The 18,836-nt window shown below is 40.8% G+C and overlaps 3 protein-coding genes and 1 long non-coding RNA gene across 5 annotated transcripts in view; 2 read left to right on the top strand and 2 right to left on the bottom strand.

Annotated features, from left to right (window-relative positions):
- Positions 1 to 13,519, bottom strand: part of LOC146490341 (uncharacterized) — a 170,583-nt gene extending 157,064 nt beyond the window's left edge. The window contains exons 1-2 of the mRNA XM_085153313.1: positions 12,906 to 13,519; positions 12,743 to 12,811 (exon numbers count right to left, since the gene is read on the bottom strand). The gene's annotated coding sequence lies outside the window, so the exon portion shown is untranslated. The remainder of the gene's footprint in view (positions 1 to 12,742; positions 12,812 to 12,905) is intronic.
- The window catches only part of LOC146490339 (protein NLRC3-like), a 265,325-nt gene that overhangs the window by 199,643 nt on the left and 46,846 nt on the right, over positions 1 to 18,836 (top strand). The window lies entirely within an intron of this gene.
- Positions 4,978 to 9,056, top strand: LOC146490343 (uncharacterized). Its single transcript, XR_014872821.1, has 2 exons — positions 4,978 to 5,720; positions 5,835 to 9,056. It is a non-coding gene; the product is annotated as an uncharacterized LOC146490343 (long non-coding RNA).
- LOC146490342 (uncharacterized) lies at positions 10,150 to 12,097 on the bottom strand. Its single transcript, XM_085153292.1, has 5 exons — positions 11,529 to 12,097; positions 11,253 to 11,431; positions 11,064 to 11,157; positions 10,320 to 10,676; positions 10,150 to 10,224 (listed from the first exon to the last, which is right to left on the bottom strand). Exons 1-5 carry the CDS (start codon positions 11,790 to 11,792, stop codon positions 10,150 to 10,152), a joined length of 969 nt encoding a protein of 322 aa, XP_085009418.1. The 5' UTR covers positions 11,793 to 12,097.

The raw sequence follows: 18,836 nt of genomic DNA, 5'->3' as shown, positions 1-18,836 counted from the left end.
TGGGGTGAAACGTCATCATAAGAGCTTTGACTGACAGCTGCAGTCACAGAGAAACTTGTGTATCTCTGTTCGGGAATAGCAGATAGAGCATAGGCTCTGAGAGGACGCCCAGCGTTTACGCTACGAAGACACGACCGAGTGTTTTAACCTGACAGCCTGAGGTGTTCTTCAGTAAACTGGACTACCCGACTGAAGGACCCGAGGCCCCGCTGCACTGTTTCGGTAAGTTAAACGTGTTTGTAAGCTAATCCGTAACTACCGTCCTTAGCTAGCTCCTGAGACCTAGCTAGCTAAGATGAGCACTCGGCTGTCAGGGTTCGTTTAGCTGTGCAGGTGAATGAATTTACTAAAGAAATCAAGAGAAACGCTCCGGGCTGCTCAGTCACTAATTACTGTTACTGTACTTTTATTACAAGTATTATACTGTAAAAGCAACAGGCTGCACCCTGCTGCAGCTCCTGTGCAGAGCTGAATATTAAATATGTGCAAACAACAGCATGTTTTCAGTCTCTTGCCACATCTGTAAAGACAGAAACATTTTTTTAAAGCTTGTACTTCAGTAACTCCTCATTAATCAGGAACTATGGATTAAAGTACTGTAGTGTACTGTAATACTGAAAAAATGTAAGAGAAGAACTTCAGATCCTGAGTGTGTGAGGACAGAAGAATCAGCTTTATTTCATTATTGAGGGATAAAATTTATGTCTGAGTTTGATGGTTCTGTTGTCTTTGTGATTACAGGAGCTGCCCTCAGATTCAGACCTCAGCACCACCCAGTGACAGCAGACAGATCATCCAACATGTTCACATGTTAACTGCAAAATGAACTGATGAAAACAGTACAAAGGTTAAAGTACCACATGTGCTGTAGTGAAAGCTGCAGCTGTTTTATTGATAAAGTTAAAGACAAAAAAACAAAAGGATTAATCACTCCTGTAACTGTGTCACTATATATCAGCATTAACAGGACCTCAGTTTGGTGTTTCACAAAGCTGCTGATCTCAGACCTGCACAGCTTCTGTTTTAAACACTTGATGTACTCAGCTGCATGAAGAGCATATGAGATTTTCTCTAACACAATTAAATAAAACCTGATGAAGGTCAAAGGTCATCACTTGTATGTTGAACTACAAACTTGTCATCTGGAGTTCTTTCACAGTTTTTTGCAGATAGTGTGTTATTTACCATGAAGTGATTCAGAGTTATTCATACCAGAGTAACCAGAGAGGATCACATATTTTTAAATATATAACTTTCTACAGGACTGAATATAATATCTTTATGTAAAAGTCTGGAGCCTCTGGGGAGTATCTGATTATTTATAACATTACACAAACCAAAGGTCTCATCACAGTGTTGATGAAATGCTGGGTTTATCCATCTCCTGGGGCGGGCCTACGGAGGAGCAAAAAAAACAGCAAAAAAACTGGAGCAGCCGGGCTACGTAAAAAGTGTGGGGGGGCGTGTTTGCGGTCACGTCCAGCGGGTGTGTGGGCGGGAGCGTTACACAGTCGCTCCACCTCAAGTCACTACTGCGCAGACTCTGGCTCCAAATTTGCAAGATGGCAGCCTCCACAAGCGGGTATTTTGGCTTCATTTTTGCACAATGGTAGGAGGCGGGGTCGCGTCGTCCATGTTTTCTACAGTCAATGCCCTGACCCCTCTGTCTCTGTCCCTTGCGCTGCTGTTTTCACTCAGTTTGAGCTTGTGACGCTCTCCACTTCAGAGGATGTGGTTCGCCATATTAAGCCCACAGGTTCCCCACGGGATCCTGTCCCTCCACAATTCTTTAAAGACACTTTTCCTAGTATACGACAGTATGTCCTTGAAATTATTAACAGCAGTCTGTCTTCTGGTGTGGTTCCTGCAAATTTCAAACATGCAGCAGTGCAGCCACTGCTTAAGAAACCTGGCCTTGATCACACAGTTTTAGCGAACTATAGGCCTATTTCCAAGCTGCCTTTAGTCTCCAAGGTTTTAGAGAAAATTGTTTTTAGTCAACTGAAAGATTTTATAGATGATAATGGCATCTTTGAGCTTTTTCAGTCAGGTTTTAAAACCCTTCACAGCACAGAATCTGCATTATTAAGGGTTTTTAATGACATCCTGTGATTCTGGTAACCATGTTGTTCTTGTCTTGCTTGACCTAACTGCTGCCTTTGACACCGTAGACCACAGTATTCTAATTTCTCGATTACTCGATGTAGTGGGTACTGGTGGAACTGCACTTAATTGGTTTAGGTTTTATTTGTCAGAACTTTCTCTGTCAGCCTTCTCGGTTACGAATCGTCTTCTGCTCCTCTGTCATGCGGCGTCCCACAGGGCTCAATCTTAGGGCCAATGCTCTTTTTACTGTATCTATTGCCTCTGGGTTCTATCCTTAGAAGGCATGGGATCTCATTTCATTGTTATGCCGATGACTGCCAAATTTATTTGCCACTAAAACACAAGGATGGCATCTCCATAAAACCTCTCTTGACATGTCTAGATGAAATTAAAGCTTGGTTGGCTCTAAACTTTTTAAATTTTAATGAAAAGAAAACAGAAGTGTTGGTGTTTGGACCCAGTGGTCCCTGTGAGTCCTCCTCTGTAGATTTGGGATCCCTGGAAGTCTATTTTAAACCTGTTGTTACTGACCTTGGTTTTAAGTTGGACAGTGATTTTAAATTGGACAACCAAATCAGAGCAGTGGTGAAGTCCAGTTTTTATCATTTAAGGCGACTGGCAAGAGTAAAATCTTTTCTTTCGAGGCAGCATCTTGAAACAGTGATCCATGCTTTTATTTCTTCCCGCCTGGACGACTGTAACTCACTTTATGTGGGGGTCAGTCAGTCATTGCTCTCACGTCTGCAGCTGGTTCAAAATGCGGCTGCACGACTCCTAACAGGAACTCGAAAAAGAGAGCATATAACCCCCGTGCTCGCCTCTCTGCACTGGCTGCCTGTGTCTTTTAGAGTTAATTTTAAACTTCTTATGTTTGTTTTTAAATGCCTCCACAGCAAGGTTATTATCGTTAACGAAAACTAACGAAATAACGAAAACTAGAAGTGAAAAAACATTTTCATTAACGGAAATAAAAACAAAAACAAAAAAAAGGAAAACTAACTAAAACTATAATGAGTGTTCACAAAACTAACTAAAATTAACTGAATTTATAGCAAAAATGTGTTTAGTTTTCATTGATGTGTGCGTGTCATACAAGAGTCAAGGGTGAAAATGAAGTTTAGTTTCCAGATTTTTTTCTTGCTGTGTCTCATTATGCCAGCAGGTGGCAGCACGTTAGTCGAGTCGTCTGTGTCGCTGCTCCGTCCACGCGCAGAATCATGTCAGGAAAAGTCGGGAGCCAGAGTCCAATTTGGGATTACTTTGAATATGACTGTGTTTTGGATAAAGCAAGTGTCTTGTAGTGCAAACAGACAAATTATGAGGGACATTTCTAAAGGGAAAAAATCCCACAAACCTTAAAGTGCACTTGAAAAGCTCACACAAGAAGGCTAACCTAGCTTAGCTTGAGAAGGTAAGGGAGCACACCCAACCCTCATCCCCAGAAAACAGAAGCTAACCCCAGGCAAGGCAGCGTGATGCATCCCGAGACAACAGGACGGGGATATCTACACAACTGTGTGAGTCAATTACCTTCAAAAAGTTTATCAATTCACTTGAACCAAAATTACGAACACCCGGTGCTGCGAGAGTTAATAGTCTCATTGGGGCCAAGATATACATTTTATAGTTGCCTGGTATCAATGGTTGTTCATCTGCCTTTATTTATTTATTTAAAGAACCCATAGGTGGGAATGTGAGTTGTCTGTCTCTGCGTGTTAGCCCTGCGACAGACAGGCGACCTGTCCAGGGTGCAGTATGGTAGCTGGAATAGCAACATACCCAAGGATGAGCAGAATGACTGATATGATGAAACTGGGATTTTGTTACACTTAATTACTGCAAACACGACTAAAACTATAACTGAAACTAATCAAAACTAAACTGAAACTAAGGATTTTCAAAAAAAATAAAAACTAAACTAAACTAGCAAACAATTGGTAAAAACTAATTAAAACTGATATAAAATTGAAAATCTGAAGTCAAAACTAAATAAAAATAAAAACTAATGAAAATTGCAAAACTTTTAAAACCCTGCTCCACAGTCTTGCCCCGCCTTACCTCTCTGAGCTTCTTCATCCCCACATACCCTGTTGGTCTCTCAGGTCAGCTGACCAGCTGCTCCTGGAGGTACCCAGATCCAGGAGGAAGCTCAGAGGGGGCGGGGCCTTCTCTATTGTGGCTCCAAAATTATGGAATAATTTGCCCATGCACGTTAGAGAGGCCCCTTCACTGTCCACTTTTAAATCACGTCTTAAAACCCACTTTTATTCCTTGGCTTTTAACCTCAGCGAGACTTAGTTTCTCTTTTAATTGAAGTAGTTATTTAATGATTTCACTCTTCTTTTATTTGGTTTTTACTTATATCTTATGTAATTTTATTTTACAGTTCCAATGTACAGCACTTTGTGTCAGCTGTGGTTGTTTTAAAGTGCTTCATAAATAAAGTTGATTGATTGATTGATTGATGTCCTGTAATCAGTATGATGCTATAATTTGAGATACAATAAATAAAATACGTTTTTGTACAAAGTATCGGTATCGGATCAGTATCGTCGATCCCACCCTGAATATTACTTGGTATCGGATCGGAAAGGAAATCAGTGGTATGACACATCACTACCGCCTGGTCTGACTACCTAGTTCCCATCATGCTCCTTGCCGGTATCCTGGGCAACCACTTTTGTGTCTGTGAACCGCCATTCTGACTTTATTCTCAGAATTCTGACTTTATTCTCAGAATTCTGAGATTAAAGTCAGAATTCTGACTTTAACGATAATTCTGACTTTAATCTCAGAATTGTGACGTCATAGCACTGATGGATGACGCAACTTTGGCAAACTACATTCCCTCGTTTGGAGACCAAATTGCCCTCTTCAATTTCTGCAAAAGCAAGCAACCACTGTCAAAAAGAAAACTAGGACTTCTGCAAAAAGGTCACCTCTCAAAGTGAGAGAAACAGTGGCTGACATGTCAGATTTGGATGACTTAATAAGACTGTATTTCAGACTTTCTTTCAGTAACAAAGAAATACTTTCAATTTTAGCACATAGTCATCAGACAATTATAAGTGTTCGAACTCTAAAGAGAATTTGTAAAAGACTTGGGCTTTTTAGAAGGAAGAATCAATCAAACTTGGAGGAAGTGCTAGCCTTTGTCCAACAAGAGATCATGACAAATGGACAGATGCAAGGTTATCGTTGGCTACATCTTCGTGCAATTCAACATGGATTTGTGGTGTCACAAGATACTGTAAGATGCATAATCAAATTGGTGGACCCTCAAGGTGTGGAACTGAGACGAGCTCGACGGTTGAGAAGACGACAGTACAGCTGCAGAGGGCCGAATGCTCTCTGGCACATGGATGGCTATGACAAGTTGAAACCATATGGTATTGCTATCAGTGGCTGCATAGATGGTTTTAGCTGCTATGTTTTATGGATGGAGGCTTATACCACAAACAATGACCCTAAATTGATTGCAAGTTATTTTCTGAAAACAGTTTCATGCATCAGTGGATGTCCAGAGAGGTTACGTGCTGACCGAGGTACAGAAAATGGTTGTGTCGAACAAATGCAGATGTTTTTACGGAGAAACCACACAGACAGTTTTGCAGGTGAGAAAAGTTTCCTTTACGGAAGAAGTACGGCCAACCAACGTATAGAAGGATGGTGGGCTACCCTACGCAAAGAGTGCACAATTTTGGATGAACTTATTTCAAACTTTTCAGGATGATGGCCACTTCACAGGGGATTTTTTGGACAAAAGTCTTATCCAATTCTGCTTTCTCAATCTTATTCAGGTAAAAGCATGTGCTCATGCTATGTAATGTCTTAGCTGCATAAATAGAAAATATAAATATGGTCAGAACATTTTTTTCTTTAATTTAAATATGAATTTTATTTCCATTTTAATATGTCTTGATGCATGCTCAATCAGCCAGGTAAGGAATGTTTTTTGACAAAACATTTCTCACACTGAAAACGCTACATCCAGATGAACAGAATCAACTTTTTGGGATTCCATTTTAATACTTTGATGGAATTGTACTCATGTTATCAGTGGAAGTAACTGCACCTTTCTCAGCACAGGTGCATGGAGCATTTTTTTTAATTGCCACATGGTTTTAATTACTATGGAGTCTGTTACCCAGTGGTCCTTTGGGCACGGTTTCAGAAAGCAATCTTATCATTTGGTTAATTCTCTATTGAAAATATATTGTAGAATCATTGCACACTGAGTATAAAGTGTTGGGCTATCTATTCAACAGTAGAATCATGCAGCACCATTCTGTGTCCATGTGCTGTTTAGTGAAAGTGCTATTTTGTTGTTGCTGCTTGGTTTTACATTAATTAGAGGTCACTTTCTAAGTCTGTTGATTAATGAGTTAATAAGCCTCAACTTTGGCTAAATCTACTGGTACATGGCCTGTTTCATATACTTATATTGTGTTGTTTTTCATGTAGGATGAACTTGATGAAGTTGTGAACACATGGAACTTGCACAAAATCCGGCCAAGTGGTAGTGCAGCATCGGGTCGACCAGTAGTAATGTACTCATTTCCAGAGCTGCACAGTGCTGAGGATAGACTGAAACCTATTTCTATGGAGGATATCACTTTGTGTATGGAAGAGTGTAGCCCAAAAGGTCAACACCCCTGTGATGAAACAGTCTTTGAACTGTGTTGTCTGCTTATGGTAGAAAATGAATGGGATGTCCCAGGAGATCCACTTGGTGCTGCGGATCTGTATATTAGGTTAAGAGAAGAAATACTGCAAAGTCTTTAAGAAACTTCAGTGTGTAAATGTACAAATAAATACAAAATATTTCTCTTTATCTTGATAACGTGATTTGATAGTAGGTGCCATGTCTTACAGGTACCTTTTATGCAGGTATTTCTGCACTGCATTAAATGAAAGACATCTTTTAGGTGTGACCGAACATGCCATTTTCAGGTCATTCTCTCAGAATATTGCTGTTTATTTCTGCTGTAATGTAAATTCAGAGTGCTGATAGGAGGTCAGCACCAACTAGTATCATTTTATGTTGATCATAGTAATAAATACAGTTTGGTTGGTATCTCTGTTTTGTTGCCAGACATGTGCATAGTATATAAAATATAAACTGACCAGCTCCCTGCTCATTGTTTTCTGTATCAACCTTTAATCTAAATATTCATGGCTGGAAACCCAGGCACCAGCATATGATATGCTAAGTGTTATCTGTGGTATGTTTCAGCAAACCATAGTAGCATTAACAACTCTAGGTCTTGACAACAGCATGTTTTTATAAACGTATCATTGTTAATATTTAAAGTCATTAAATCTGGGCCTTTTGGGGAACTTTTAGTGCAATTATATTAAAGCAAAGCTATTATAATCATTTACCCATATGAAGATCCATCACTTAATTATTATTGTATTTCACTTCTGTTAGTTGTAAGATATTTTAGCTGGTTTTCATGTAAAATGACCATGAGTCATTGCTATACTGATTCAGTGTGAGCTGTCGTATACAAGGCTCCTTCATGACATGAATCCTAAAATTATAAGAAACATACCAAAAATATTTTGACTTTTATTTGTAGGATCCCAGCAACAATGCAACAAAACAGTTCCTGCAAGTGGAACCAAGTTATTGTCCCATTAAGTGCAACATGTTTTACATTTATATTTGTGTATCTTTATGAAATGTTTGAAATTAAAAATAAATGGTATTCTTCCATGTTACTGAGCTCATGTGTGGCAGTCTCTTGAATTCTGGCATGTTCAAATAGATAAGGAGCTTGATGAACATATTCAAAACAACAATACAAATGTACTGTGTACAGCAACATTTTATTGGAAAAAGTTTACAAGAAACCTGTTCTTGCCAATGCCAATAACATGGCTAAAACACATAACCATATAAGCTGCCCTGTAACAAGAATGACTCAACAAACAAACTTATAGATCTCATACAGTCTTGTTATGCATCAGTATACATCAGTGACTTGCTGTAAAGATCATGAACACTGGCTATTGTGGTATCACATATTCCTTCAGTGTCATCTATGGTATAGAAATAAAAACAAGTGCGAATGGTTGAGAACATACATGCATACAAATAAAAATGCATAATTTCTGGCAGTAACAAGACATTTTTTCAGGTGTTAAGATTAATACTATATCTGAGAACATGACAATTTGGCATTACAAAAGGATGCCTGAATAATCACAGCACTTGACCACTGCACTGAACTGTACAGTGTTTATTTATGATCTCAGTAATCAATAACCGTCTTCAAAACAGACTGAATCCTTTAAGCAGCTTGAATTAATTTGATGGATGAATAACAGGTATGCTTAGAAACAATATGACATTAAGAAAATACTGGAATTTTAAAAATTATTTTCACCAACCTTTGTAATCAAAGACAAATGCCAAACTTTGATACCTTAACCTACCTTAACCAAAAAATTGCATATACTATTATTATTATGTTATCTATCTGAACGTGTACACTAGTCATTAAATTAGATGGGAAAGAATGATTCAGGGTAAACAACTGCACCAAGGAAATTCCATTTTTCTTCTCAAAATGTAAAATGTCTGTTGATAAGCGATTTCTAAATCAGACATTATAAAATCACATTAAACAGAGATGTGATTAACTTTTTATTTTGCCAAACATAACATCAATAATGACACAATCAGTCAGAAGTGCTCAAATCACTCTCAGTGGCATCGTCTGGAATGTCCTCCTCCGAGTCCATTTCCAGGAGTGGTTGGTGGCTGAGGATTCTCTTGTACACGTCCTTTACTTTGAGCATTTCAGCTTTCAGTTCACTTTGTTTTTTTAAAACCAGGCTACAGAGTCCCTTCTGTGCATCCTCCGACATGCCAACAAAGGAGGCTGTAAAAAGAACAAAACAAATAAATATGAGTAAAGTAAAAAAACAAACAAAAAAAACCTCACCTCATAAACACAAGGAATTAGGATCCTGTAATTAAACAATTTTTTTAAAGGGAGAAGGCAGTGTTAGCTACCAATCTAGATATAGGTAAAAGATCCAGTAAGACTTTAGCATCTGCTCTTATTTTCAATCGATTCATCAAAAAATTTATAAATAAATAAAGTGCTTCCAGTCTGAGGAGATTGTCCCCAACACCACAGATCGCATTCACAACACTGTCCAGTGACGCTGCATCTCCCTGCAAAGGATCATCTCCTCCTCTCTCAGGCGCCTCACAGCCATCACCTTCTCAAAGACCTTCTTTTTGTCCGGAGGTCAGCAGCAGCTACAGTTTAACAACATCAGATGGGAAAACATAGTAGCATATTATGATTCAAGAACAAAACATTCAACTACTGCTCAGATACTGGGAGTTTGTTTAAAAAGGATATTTATAAATCAAGAGCTTACGTTCACTTGTGCTCTGCCAGGGCCAAACGTCGGTCTGCATGAGGGCATCACTGGATACGATTTGCTTTGTTGGTTCAGCGAGCTTGTTGTAGTCGTCAACAGCAGCGTTTCTTCTCAGCTAAGATGACCTTGTGAATTCTGTGTCGCCTCTTGTTGCTATCTGTAAATAATCATAAAATTCACACCTTCACATAATGCATATATTTACATTTTAATCTGCACTCATCAATTTGTTTGCTAGAACAAATCACATCCAGCTTAAACAAACCTGGATCTGATTTTATTCTGTTTACAAAGTAGCTGTACAAGCTGTACAAATGGAGCATCAAACGGTCCATTTCAAAGAAACTGTGACACCATTTAGTCTGTAAAGACTTTGTGTTCGCACTCTGATGATGACGACAAGCTCCTCTATTCGTGCCTGCAACGCTCCAAGGCTGCCATCAGTTTGATCCGTTTCATAGTGAGAGGAATATTAATCAGAATACAGGATGAGTAACAGTCACCAAACTACAGTGGACTCTGTAATCACTGACTTGATGACATTCATTATAAGACATCTGGAGCCTTCATGTGCTGCATTATCATGAGATAACAAGTATGTTGGTGTTCAGGTTTATAAAACCAACTAGTACGACATCACTTCAACCCAGGTTCCACCTCTTCTCCAACTGTTGAACCGGCCCCATCCTGAAACGCACCTCCCCATTTGATCTATAGAAAGGAGGTCACAATACATGACTGCTGAATTCATTCAACCTTATAACAAAATGTCTCTAACTAATCCAAAACTACAAGCTGCAGTATACCTCGCATTTCCAAGTGTGAGCCTTTGCATGCATGACGGAGAGAAAAGGACGCATTGACAAGAGGTTCCTCAGCTCAGGGCACTGCTGAGCCACGTTGGTTAAATATGGGAAATATTTACAGGCCACATCGGAGCAAAGGAACGTAATATGTCCTGGGACGCTAGCTGCCAACTTCCTCTGGAGAAAAAGGGGGTAAGCAAAGATCTCCCCTCGAAACATGTTCAATGCAGCTAAGAGGACTCCGTGGCGACAAACAGCTATTTCCATGCCCTCTTCATCCAACCTCCCAGTGGACTTTTTGGTCGACTCCTTTGCTGCAGTCCAAGATGAAGATCCGCACAACCCTTTCCCCGGGACCTATACACTCAAAGATTTTAACATAAAAGACATGGCATGATTAAGCCCTATCAGGGACAAACCTTTTAAAACAAATGCATAACAATTAGCTGAATTAGCCTTAAGTCACACAAGACCTCATATCTCCCCAGGACAGCACTGATAACACAAAATAAAAATCATGTTGTTGTTTTTTTAAATACACATGGTGACAAAATTAAGTACACATTAAGATAAAGTAAATAGTATTACGACAACACCAAGAGAAAAATGAAATGAATATCCACCCAGCCATATATGTACACACACACACACACACACACACACACACACGTATGTGTATATGGTTATGGCATTAACGTCATTTTAACAAGATTAACGCTAACAGCACTAATATGTGTATCTTACATGATTTGTGTGTCTCTGGATGTATTTCACAAACTCAGCAACTTCCTCATCTTTTTCAGTGAAGACACCTTCAAAGTTCCCCTGCTCTGAAGTGCTGAATGAACACAGTGACAGTTGTTTGAAAAGAAACATTAAAATACATTTTTCTACAAATCCATATGTGACTTATGTACACAATGCATAACGTACCTTGCATTAGACTGAAAGCGATAAAGCTTGCGGTTTCCATCAACTGAGACGGCGAGCATGTCTGGAGTGCAGGCAGGGCAGCTAAAGCATGGCTCCTTGCACATCCTGTCCACCTCAAACTTTACAGCACTCCACTCCAAGAAACTTTTACTGAAGGCATCAGCTGATATTCGGCCAGTCTTTTACATAGAGGACATACAACAGAATATTCAAGGACAGTCATCATAAACATTGATTTGCACAATTTCCTTAAACTTGGCAAATTTAGAAACTCACCCTTCCAAAATGGGCTGTTCGTTCATCCAGCATTTTGACAAATGCCTTAAGTGACATCCCTGGTGCAGCCTTCTTAATGTCATAGAAAGACTGAAAGACATCCACTGAAAACAGGCTGCAGAAATTTAAGGTGCCAGGCCAATATCCACTACCCTGAATGTCCTTAACTGAGGGGGACCACACTAGGCCACAGCTGGTGCAGCTCACCACTGGCAGTGCAAGGTTATAACAGCCTTTAGAAAGGATAAGGATAAATTCAGTCATGGCTCAAAGCATTCATTTTTTTCATGTTGTGAAGATTTCATGTTGTTTTCAAAGCGGTCTGGTAAATCCAAATGACCTTTGACAGGTGCCCACATATACTGCGGGTCGAGGGTAATTCAAACCAAGATAGCAATGCACAATTTGCAATAAAACCTGCAAACACATCTATTGTGTATGTACTGTGTGACAAAAGGGCAACTTACCATTTATGGTTACAAGAGCCACAATTGCACCGGGTGAAACCTCAACGTTACCTGCTGGGCAGTCACACACATGCTCTGGCCTTTGCACAGGCAACAGCCGAACTAACATTAAAACACACAATATATAAAAAGAATTAGAAATTAACTGATACACAATAAATATACAATAACAGCACCCACTCATAGTACATAGCAAGAAATGCATAAGACTTAAAAACCGTACCTATTGGCTTGTGAAACTCTGATGAAGGCTGCAAAAACCCTCCTGTTACTGCCTCTCTGTTGTGCAGGACAAAGCGTGTGTGAACTGCAATATCACAGTCAGCACAAAGGAATGGAAGAGGCAGGCAGTCCAGACACCTCACAACTACTTGTTTGCCACACTGACACACACGGTGTGACTGTGGATCCAGAGTAGCTAACATATCGTCTATAAGACAAGGCCTGGCCTCTTTCCACTTTTGCGAGGACACCATATTTCTGATCGCCCAGTGAGTAGCAGCTGACTCAGACGACGTCTCACAAGTCATGGCTGCGTCCTCTTCTCCATCCTCCAACAACTGAAGGAGCTCCTGACGAAGCACCTCAGTTCCACACACTAACAGAAAAAGAATAAAGGAAGAAACTCTTCCACAAAGTGAAAATCACTCTAGGCAGTATGTTTCTTAGGACTGCACAAAAGCCCTGCATAACTCAACTATAACAACAAATATAAAAGTAAACAGAAATCACAATATATACAAGAACCTTTTGTTGGGTTGACACTGGCAACATAACTAGGTTCTTCACGTGGACATTGATGCTGATCTCTGGACACTGGGGGGGAAAGAGATTGAAGAATATTTACTTACTGAAATTCTTTGGTGAAAACAAGTTGTGAGATAAAATCAATGGTTGTGAGAACACTGACCACGTGGCAACTAGTACTTCGACTGGTTGATGGTCTTTGAGGAATAAAATCTCCCCGTCTGTCACGTTTTTTCCAGCGCACTGGTCTTGGCTGAAGTTCACTCTGTGCATCATTCTGCGCAATTAACAAGGAAAAAAGGGAACACCTAAAATACAGTTCATGATTAAAGCAAAGATTATCAAACATCTTAAGTTAACCAACTTAATTTCACATAAACTCATATATACACATATATAAAAATTTATATTAAAAAAATTCAAATAATATAACGTTTACTCCGTACAAAATATTAGACAAGCGTGTTGTTGAGAATAGATTCCTTAATGTACATCAACGTTAAAGAGAATATAGTTGTGATTGCTTGCAACATTATAATATTGTGTAAGTATACAAAATAGAAAATAGGCCTGGGATGGGAACAAAGAACTGAGGTGCAGGGCAGGAGGATCAACCCCCACCCCCAGGGCATGAAGCAAGAGTTACTGAGGGTGAGGGGCAGACAAAGGGCAAACGGGCACTACCATAAAAGGAGATGGGGGTCAGGGTGTCACCCTTGGCCACAGTACTAGTGTATTTCCATTGTGGGGGTGTTTACTGTGGGGGGAGGAGACCAGAGGTTATAACTGTAACTGTTGTGTGGAGTTCTTTAGATCAGCCTTTAGCATAGCATCTATATATCTATATCTATATCTCTATCTATATCTATATATATTTATTAGGGGTGCAACGATACTCGTATCGATATTGAACCGTTCGATACAGTACTTTCAGTTCGGTACGCATATGTATCGAACAATACAACATTTTTAATTTATTTTATCAACTTTCCTTCTGACGATGCTGTCTGTGTTGAGCGCTCAGTGGATCTGCGCTCGACAGTGCAGCCTAGGCGGAGTAGTCGAACGCAGATCCACTGAGCGCAGGGCAAGCTAGCAGACAGAAGCTAAGCTCGTTGCAACATGGCAAAGTGAACCTCCCCCACCCTCATTCAGATCTGGCGTCTGGAACTATTTTGATTTTCATGTGACGTATGACCCTGAAGGTAAGCGTGTCATGGACAAAAGTAAAACAGTATGTTGGATGTGCCAGCAATGCTCAATTACATGAGTGGGAACTAGTGTGTTAGCGCAGTTAGCTCGTTAATGTGTTGACGCTGTCCAGCCCCACACACGGGGAGATCCGTGGTAGCTCGTTAACGGAGATTTGCCGTGTTGTGGCGTTAACGTCATTTCAGATTAACGCTGACAGCACTAGTGGGAACACAAAGAATATGACTGCACATTTACTCCGACATCATCCTCGTGCAAAGACAAGTGGAAGCAGACAAAAACAACAAGCACGCATGCTACAAACTTTACCCGAGTCATTTAGACAGCCGTTAGCACATGATTCTCCTTATGGGGACCTGATATGTTTAATATGCTGCTGAGAATATAGCCCAGAAGAAGCGTATAGTAGAGCTTTTATTTTGGAAAGAGACATTTCTCTGTAATAAACTCTCTTTTCTAAAGATGAGTGATTCCTCAATCAGATACAGGGATCGCAAAATCGCTAGCCCAACGTCCGGGGGCTAGCGATTTTTCCAGTCGGGCTACCAAAATCTATCTCTGCCCTGCCCGTCGGCCTATCGTAGGAAGGAAAAATATATGTCAATGCTTTTGCATTCTTTCTGAAATGTAGCTGGGTAATTATGTCATTGGCATCGGCCACTGTGAATATGTGACATATTGAAATCGCGTTTGAATTTGCGCTTGTTTTTTGCTTTCACTTTGCAATCGCGTGAACTGTGTATAGAGAGCGACAGCACTGATTGGTGAGTGATGATAATTTGCGCACCAATTCCTCTGACATCGTCTTATCAATCGTTAGCTTACTATGCAAACATGACAAGTGAAATCTCCCGCAGCTTAAACATGTGAGAGGTTGATCGCGCAGAGAATCGCTGAGCGTTATGTTAGTGCGTGTGTAAAAGCAGCAGGATATATATTTTAGTTCTGCTGAGCCAAATAAGACAGGTCAGGGTGAAGAAGTGACAGCCAAAGAAAAGCTTACCACAAAACGGAAAAGTTATGACAAATCAGACTATAAGGCAAAAAGAAAGTGCAGCTTTATGGTTTCATGGACAAAATAATTTCTGTGGCTGCAATATGACGAGCTAAATAACCAGGGCTGCACATAAGTGGTCCGCAGGTGCGCATTCGCTGTCAAAATAAAAACCCGCACAAGATAAGAAGTTGCAACGCGTGTTTGCGTACATAAGATTTTCAGGAGGAGGACAGACATTTGTTTAGAACTCTTAAAGATGTTGAAGAAGCTCCTTTAAGCAATTACTGTGATGTTCCTCCACCTCCAAAGAAATGTCAGAAGAAGTCCGAACCACAAAAGAAGCGTATTCTCAGAAAAGTGGTTGCAGGAGGTGAGCTGGCTTCAAACAAATGATGAACGCACAGAGATGTGGTGCAGAATGTGCCGTGAAAATTTAATAAATGACAAATTAATAAAAAGGCATGAACATTTTTTTTGTATCGAAAAAATATCGAACCGTGACACCAAAGTATCGAACCGAACCGAACCGTGAATTTTGTGTATCGTTGCACCCCTAAAATATCTATCTCACTGACTTTCAGCTTGTCGTGTTTGTGGATATATGACTGACTTTAATTATCCATAAAATCATCAGATTCTCTGTAAGATTAAGGTCGACTATATGTATATTTAGAAGTAGAGGCTTTAAAACCAAGTTAACGCTGAAAGTACAAACATCACTAGTGTCACATAACTTTGCCGACATGTGGCCAACAGCAATGTTTTAATGTTCTTCATTATTAAACATTCGCACATAAATAAGTGACGTCATATTCAGTACTTACTTTTGACAGTTCACTCTTGGCCGCTCCCTTCTGCCGTATTTTGCGGCAAAATTATCCACACCCACCGCCGCGCTATGAATTGTGGGATATATGGGACCACGAAGCGTGCATCGGACCACGCTTGATATTTGGGGAAATCGACGGCGCATTTGGAGTATGCATTTGAAGTACACTTCAAATTGGGACAGCCGTCGTCGCGTGGCGGTGACGTAACGGCACTTAAAATGCGTACTTCAGGCGTGCAGACCCTGAAATGGGACACAGCGAGTGTTTCCAAACCCACAGTCACTGCCTCCTTTCCTTCTGATGCTTCTGTAACTCACTGATATATAAACGGTTCCTCTCCACTCAACCTCCCAGTAACAGCGACCAGTCAGACCATTTCTACACAGCAGCTGATAATCATCAAATCTGTCTGGATGATCAGGATATGACTGAACCTCCTCCACACGTGTCACCTTCCTGTTGTTGTCACACAGTTGGAGCTTTGTGTTCACTGTGTTTGTGTCGATTGTGAGTTGACAGGAATCTGATGGAGAGAACAAACACAATCCAGCTGCAGTTATTGATCCATCATCTGTTCATTGATTGACACTTTGATGATGACTCCTGACATGATGAAGATGGTTGAATGTGTGCTGCTTTGTTTTCATGAATCCCATTAAAAACACACTTACACTTCCTCAGACCTGGTCTCAACCATCGGACTCCAGCAGGCTCCACCCTGAAAGGAGGAGGGGGGTCAGAGCAGCACAGTCAGCATGCACACATGGACATTACATGGCTCTCATACACACACTGTTACACACTGATAAAGGAACAGTCCAACATTTTCACAGATACACTTCAATCCATACGTGGATCAAACTGCTGATGATTGGACTGATCCTGGATCAGTTCATCACTGCATTGAATGAAATACGACTGATTCAAACTGTGACCTTCATCATCTTTATATTCCTCTTCTGTTTAGGTGGAAAGGACACCTCCCTGCCTTTGCTGCCAGCTGGTTTTCTCCTCTTGGAAACACATTTAACATGGCTGACACTTTATTAGGTACACAGTGGCCACTGTCTCAGGTACAGTACACCTGTGACCTAATAAAGTGGCGGTCACTTGTTTATGAGCCATCTCCCTTCAGCTTTTTTAGCCGACCTGTTTACCTCCAACTTTTTATCAGCAGCAGCGAGCCACAGACCGAGTCCAGCAGGAGCAACAATCCCACCACAACGTCTCCAGAAATGACCTCGTCTGGTTTCATTATTTTATTTCCACACAGAACAGACTGGATGTTATCAGCACACAGGAATCACATGAACTTGTGCATTAAAAACGCCCATTTAGGATAGCCGCACGTTTTGAGTGCTTCCTTTACATGTGTGTGTTCCTTCTTTTTCCCTTCAGGCTTAGAGGGAACATGTTCTGCCCGGTGGTGTAGGGTCCTAATTACTCCAAGTTTGTGTTCCAGAGGGTGATGGGAGTCAAACAGGAGGTACTGGTCCGTGTGTGTGGGCTTCCGGTAAACTTCGATGTTGAGGTTGCCGTTCTCTTCAATGTGCACAGCGCAGTCCAGGAAAGGCAAACAGTCGTCCTTTGTGTCTTCCCTGGTGAACTTGATTAAGTGCAAGAAACGTAGCAAGGACAAAAAACCCCAATAAGACGTGGAGTTTGACGTGGCGTGGCCTGGGAAACGTGGCTAGGGCGAGGGAACGGGGCCTGAGATGCAGAGTGGAGCTGAGCAGGGAACAGTCACACTGAAGAGAGAAGACAGTGGAGTTAGGGAGGTAGTGGAGGCAGCTCTGAAGTGGCAAGTTGTAGGAGTAGCAATTCTTACTTGCAGTAGGGGACATAGTGTTGAGAGGGGGGTGAGAGAATCCAGGGAGGGCTGAGTGGCGTGGAAAGGCTGACCTGAGATCCGGGGCTTCAGATGGAGTGTGATGGCAGGAGGGCAGGCAGGTGAGGCACAGAGAGATTTTCAAAATGATTGTTTGGTATCCTGAGTCCGGAGGTGGCGCGTGAGCCAAGGTGAATCCAGCAACTGGGTTGATGATGAACTGGCAGTGAATGAATATCAACGTGTGGCTTAAATCCCTCTGACTTGATTGCCTGCAATAGGCTCCAGGCTTGCACGAGCTGGAGGAGTTGGCCCTGCCCAGGGGCGGATCCCAGGTAGGTTCAGGAGCCTTACGGAAATTCCAGCCACCCACCGCAGACCATGACAGGTAGCATGAGGAGAGAAGCTCTGATTGACTTTGTGACTCTGGATTTGACTTTAAATCAGTGCAGAAGAAACGTGTCACTCAGTGCCAGCAGGAGTGAAATCTGCTGATGTGAATCAAGAGGTACAAGGTTTTGTGTCAGAACCATGATGGAGCCTGGAGTGACTGGAGCCTTCCTTTGGACTTCCCCCAGCTGTTACACATCATTTTAATGTTTATATGGTTAAATATGATCTGTAATCTTGGAGTCATTTTTGACCAGGATATGTGCTTCAAAGTGCACATTGAACAAATACGTAGGACAGCTTTCTTACATTTGTGTAATATCTCTAAAATTAGAAACATCCTGCCTCAGAGTGATGCTGAAAAGCTTGTTTTTATTACTTAAAGCTTCAGTTACTTCTCTTGTAATTTATTATTATCAGCTTGGCTTAAAAACTGTCTGATGATCCATTCACAAAGAATAAATCACATGTTCTAAATCCTGCTCCATTATATATACATCATATCCTGTCACCTGTCAATCTGTAAATTAAGACGACTGCACTTTTACCTGATTATCATGGAATGTAATCAGATATTTCCTCAGCTGAGTGTTTGGTTGTGTTGTTCACTTTAAAGAAATGGAAATGCTAATTCGAATGTATAGAAAATCCATCCGTTAGTCCATCAACACACCCTCCATCTGTTAAATGTACCAATAAACCTTTTGGAGCAGCCTTCTGGATCCTATGTTTAACTGCACGTCAGCTGTTCTGTTGGCCACTGCAGCTTCAGTTTTTTCACAGTTTTCAGCTTTCAGGTTGGTTTCTGTGTTTTTAAGATGAGGCTTACAGTTGGGC

The sequence above is a fragment of the Neolamprologus multifasciatus genome, unplaced genomic scaffold (genome assembly GCF_963576455.1).
Source record: "Neolamprologus multifasciatus unplaced genomic scaffold, fNeoMul1.2 scaffold_5, whole genome shotgun sequence".
NCBI lineage: Eukaryota > Metazoa > Chordata > Actinopteri > Cichliformes > Cichlidae > Neolamprologus > Neolamprologus multifasciatus.
The sequence above is the reverse complement of the archived record's forward strand: the minus strand, read 5'-3'. Positions and strand labels throughout refer to the sequence as shown.